Below are 3,220 nucleotides of genomic sequence, written 5' to 3'. Positions count from 1 at the left end.
AAAAAAAAAAAAAAAAAAAAAAGTACCATCCCCAAGGTCAGTAGTTTTGAAGGTGCTGAAGGTGCTTTAAAGTAGAAATATTTCCCAAAGTCTTCAATATTATCAGATGAAAGCAAAAAATAAAAGAAGCCAGTGAGTCCCGGAAATAAGAAAGGACATTATACTCTTCAAGCTTGCACAGTCAAAGGGCATGCCTCCGCAAAACTTGTTAAAAAGAAGAGGTAGTACTTATTGTGGGGGTAGGCCAGGTGGGTCCAGATGTCCCAGAAGGGATCCTGCCTAAGACATCAGCTCATTGCTCATAAGACCAGTGAGGTGTACCCACACTTTGATCAATCAAGCTTGGGACTGAGCATTATTACAGTCACAAAAAATTAGCCTGGCACATGCCCAGCCATTTACTGCCCATACCAATGGGTTGAACAACCCCAAAGAACCTAGCTGGATCCTACTCAGCCCTTCCCTTCACCACCCTGCAGCTGCTTCAGAAGTATAAAGACAAGCCCATTGGTTCCCTCACCTCTCAGATCCCTGTTGAAGTCATGCATCCTCCGAATCTCGCCCTCTAGCTTGTTTCTCATGGCTTTCTCTAGGGTCTCTCTTTTGGAGGATGACTTCACGAGGTTCTCATATGCCTCTGAGACTCGCTGGATTTCTGTCTCCACCTTAACAACAGAAAAAGGAAGATGGTGGTAATGGTAGGAGATTGACGGGGGAAAATGGTCTGAAAACATACATGCGAATTCTCAGTGACAGCTTCTCTCAGGGCTCACAGATGGCCAGGAGGAAGCATAACACAGTGAGATGAGAAAAGTTTCAAGGAAGGATCTCCAAGTTCAACCATAAGCTTAGTAATTAATTCACTGTGTCATGGTCTTTCCTTGGGTTAAAAAAATATACATATGGTTTCTGCCTTCAGAGGAGATAGTACGAATAAATTTTATAAATAGTTATTAATGATTTTAATTTCTGGAAAAAACTCTTAATTTTGAAAATATTAGTAATAATATATATAGTATGTAGATACTTTATTCCAAACTATTCAAAGGGCTTTCATATGTTGGTTCCAGTTTGTGCTGATATCTGCCTAGGCAGGATACCACTTCTCATTTTAGTAGAGAGAAAAGTTAAATTGCCTCTAAAGAGCAAGTGTCAGCAGTAGAGACCAACCCCAAAAACCCCAAGCCTCATGAAGTAGTCCAGTTCAATTTAACAAACATTGACCAAGGGCCAAATATTTACATGAACTTTTAAAACACTATTGGGGGGTGTAAATATGAATGAAAACATTCTCATTGCTCTCAAGGAGGTTTCAATCCAATCAAATGAAAGAATATAGGGCAAGATACATCTTTAAGAAATGTAGTAGTGCCATAAAGCACAGAGAAGGAAGAAGTTATTCCTGGTTGGGGGAAGTGGGGAGGAGAACACTTTCTGGGAGGAGGTGGCACTTAGAGTCAGATCCTGAAAGCTGGGTCAGATTTCAATGAGCAGAGGTGAGGGGAAGGGTATTCTATTCTGAGTAAGCAAATGCATTCCCAGAATGACCAGTCGTCTAATTTGGCTGGACACTGTGGGGTACACAGAAGGAAGCTGGAGAGATATGGCTGCTAAGATAGACTGGAGTCAGATCATAAAAGGCTTTTAATGCCAGGCATTTGGACTTTATCCCAGAGTCAGTGGGAAACCAGTATAGATTTTTGAACAGAAATTCGTAATCAGAGTTGTGTTTTATGACATCCTTGCAAATCTCATAAAATGGGGTAAAAAAACTCAAGAGAGAAAGTATCTTGCCCTGAATCAGCCATAATCAGGCAGAAAACGAGAAATTAGACTCCAGAGTCTTTCTGTAACTAGTATAACTCCATTGCACATATAATAACCACACAGATATTTGCATATAATTTGTATAAGACAAATAAACCCATGGCCTATTAAGCAAATTTCAGATTAAATTGGACTCTGCAACCATTCTGAATTCCTCCTGTGTTTTCCACTATCCTCCTTAACAAAGCTCTGGGTATTATATGGGGAGAAATATCAGGCCCCTAGTGGGACACTGGGGGAAAGGTAAGGTTGCCAAACCAGTAAGATTCAACCCGCCTCCATCTCTAAAATTCTGCCAGAGACAAGACTGCCTGAAAACAAATGAGGCTTACACCACAGAAAAGAGCAGACTCAAAAGTGTTTTTCTCTTCACAGATGGCACCAAGATAGCAGCACAGAAGGTAAAAACTGGTGAATGGCATTTAGAGACAAGATCTGCAAGGCCTGTGCCTGATGAAACTTTTGCATGTAACTCAAGCGCTTGGTAGAGAAAATAAACATTGCCATCTGAAAGAGCAGGCTTGGTGTTGGTCTGCTCTAGGCAGTATTTACAGTTCAAGGCTGTCCAGTCGCACACAGAATGTCACACCTGGAAGGCAGTCCCTTTCCTCAAGGTGTGCAGACTGCTATTTCAAGATCTGATACTATTCCTTCCCCTACCACCTGTGTAGATACTGTATCCAAAAGGGCAAGTTGCACAGCTCGCAGTGGGGTCTTCCAGGAAAAGCCATCACAGAAAGATATATCCACTGGTTTGGACTAGGTGATGGTGGGGGCAGGAGAGAGGAGGGTGGCAGCAGGTTTTCCAGACTTACTCTGCCTACTTAGTCCTGTCATGAGCCTCGGGCCTTTTCATTTCCTCCAGCTCTACCTGGAATCTACCTTAATTTTCTCCACTTTCCTTCTTTTCTCCTGTTCCACCTTCCCCTCTACTCTACCTGGACACGGAGTCAGCCTCTACTTCTCCCAATACTCAAGCTGTTCCAATTACACTTATTTAAGGCATCTTTTCCCATCTTGGGGAACACACAACAGCAATCCTATTCTGCTCCTCTTCCCTATCACTGGCTGAACCCACCCCACCACAACAAAAAAAAAAATCAGCATGGAGGCAGGGCACGGTGACTCACACTTATAATCCCAGCACTTTGGGAAGCCGAGGCGGATGGATCACAAGGTCAGGAGTTCAAGACTGGCCTGGCCAAGATGGTGAAACCCTGTTTCTACTGAAAATACAAAAATTAGCCAGGTGCAGTGGCAGGCGCCTGTAATCCCAGCTACTCGGGAAGCTGAGACAAGAGAATCGCTTGAAACGAGAGAGCGGACGTTGCAGTGAGCAGAGATCAGGCCACTGCACTCCAGCCTGGGCAACAGAGTGACACTCCATCTCAAA

General features: G+C 43.3%; 1 protein-coding gene across 1 annotated transcript in view; it reads right to left on the bottom strand.

Moving 5' to 3' along the window:
• The window catches only part of AMOT (angiomotin), a 67,622-nt gene that overhangs the window by 33,395 nt on the left and 31,007 nt on the right, over window positions 1-3,220 (bottom strand). Inside the window, exon 6 of the mRNA XM_037729084.1 lies at window positions 521-665. Within this exon, the coding sequence (XP_037585012.1) occupies window positions 521-665 (145 nt within the window). The remainder of the gene's footprint in view (window positions 1-520; window positions 666-3,220) is intronic.

This window comes from Cebus imitator, unplaced genomic scaffold (genome assembly GCF_001604975.1).
Source record: "Cebus imitator isolate Cc_AM_T3 unplaced genomic scaffold, Cebus_imitator-1.0 Scaffold292, whole genome shotgun sequence".
Taxonomy (NCBI): domain Eukaryota; kingdom Metazoa; phylum Chordata; class Mammalia; order Primates; family Cebidae; genus Cebus; species Cebus imitator.
Note: the sequence above shows the minus strand (reverse complement) of the source record. Positions and strands in the feature narration are given on the sequence as shown.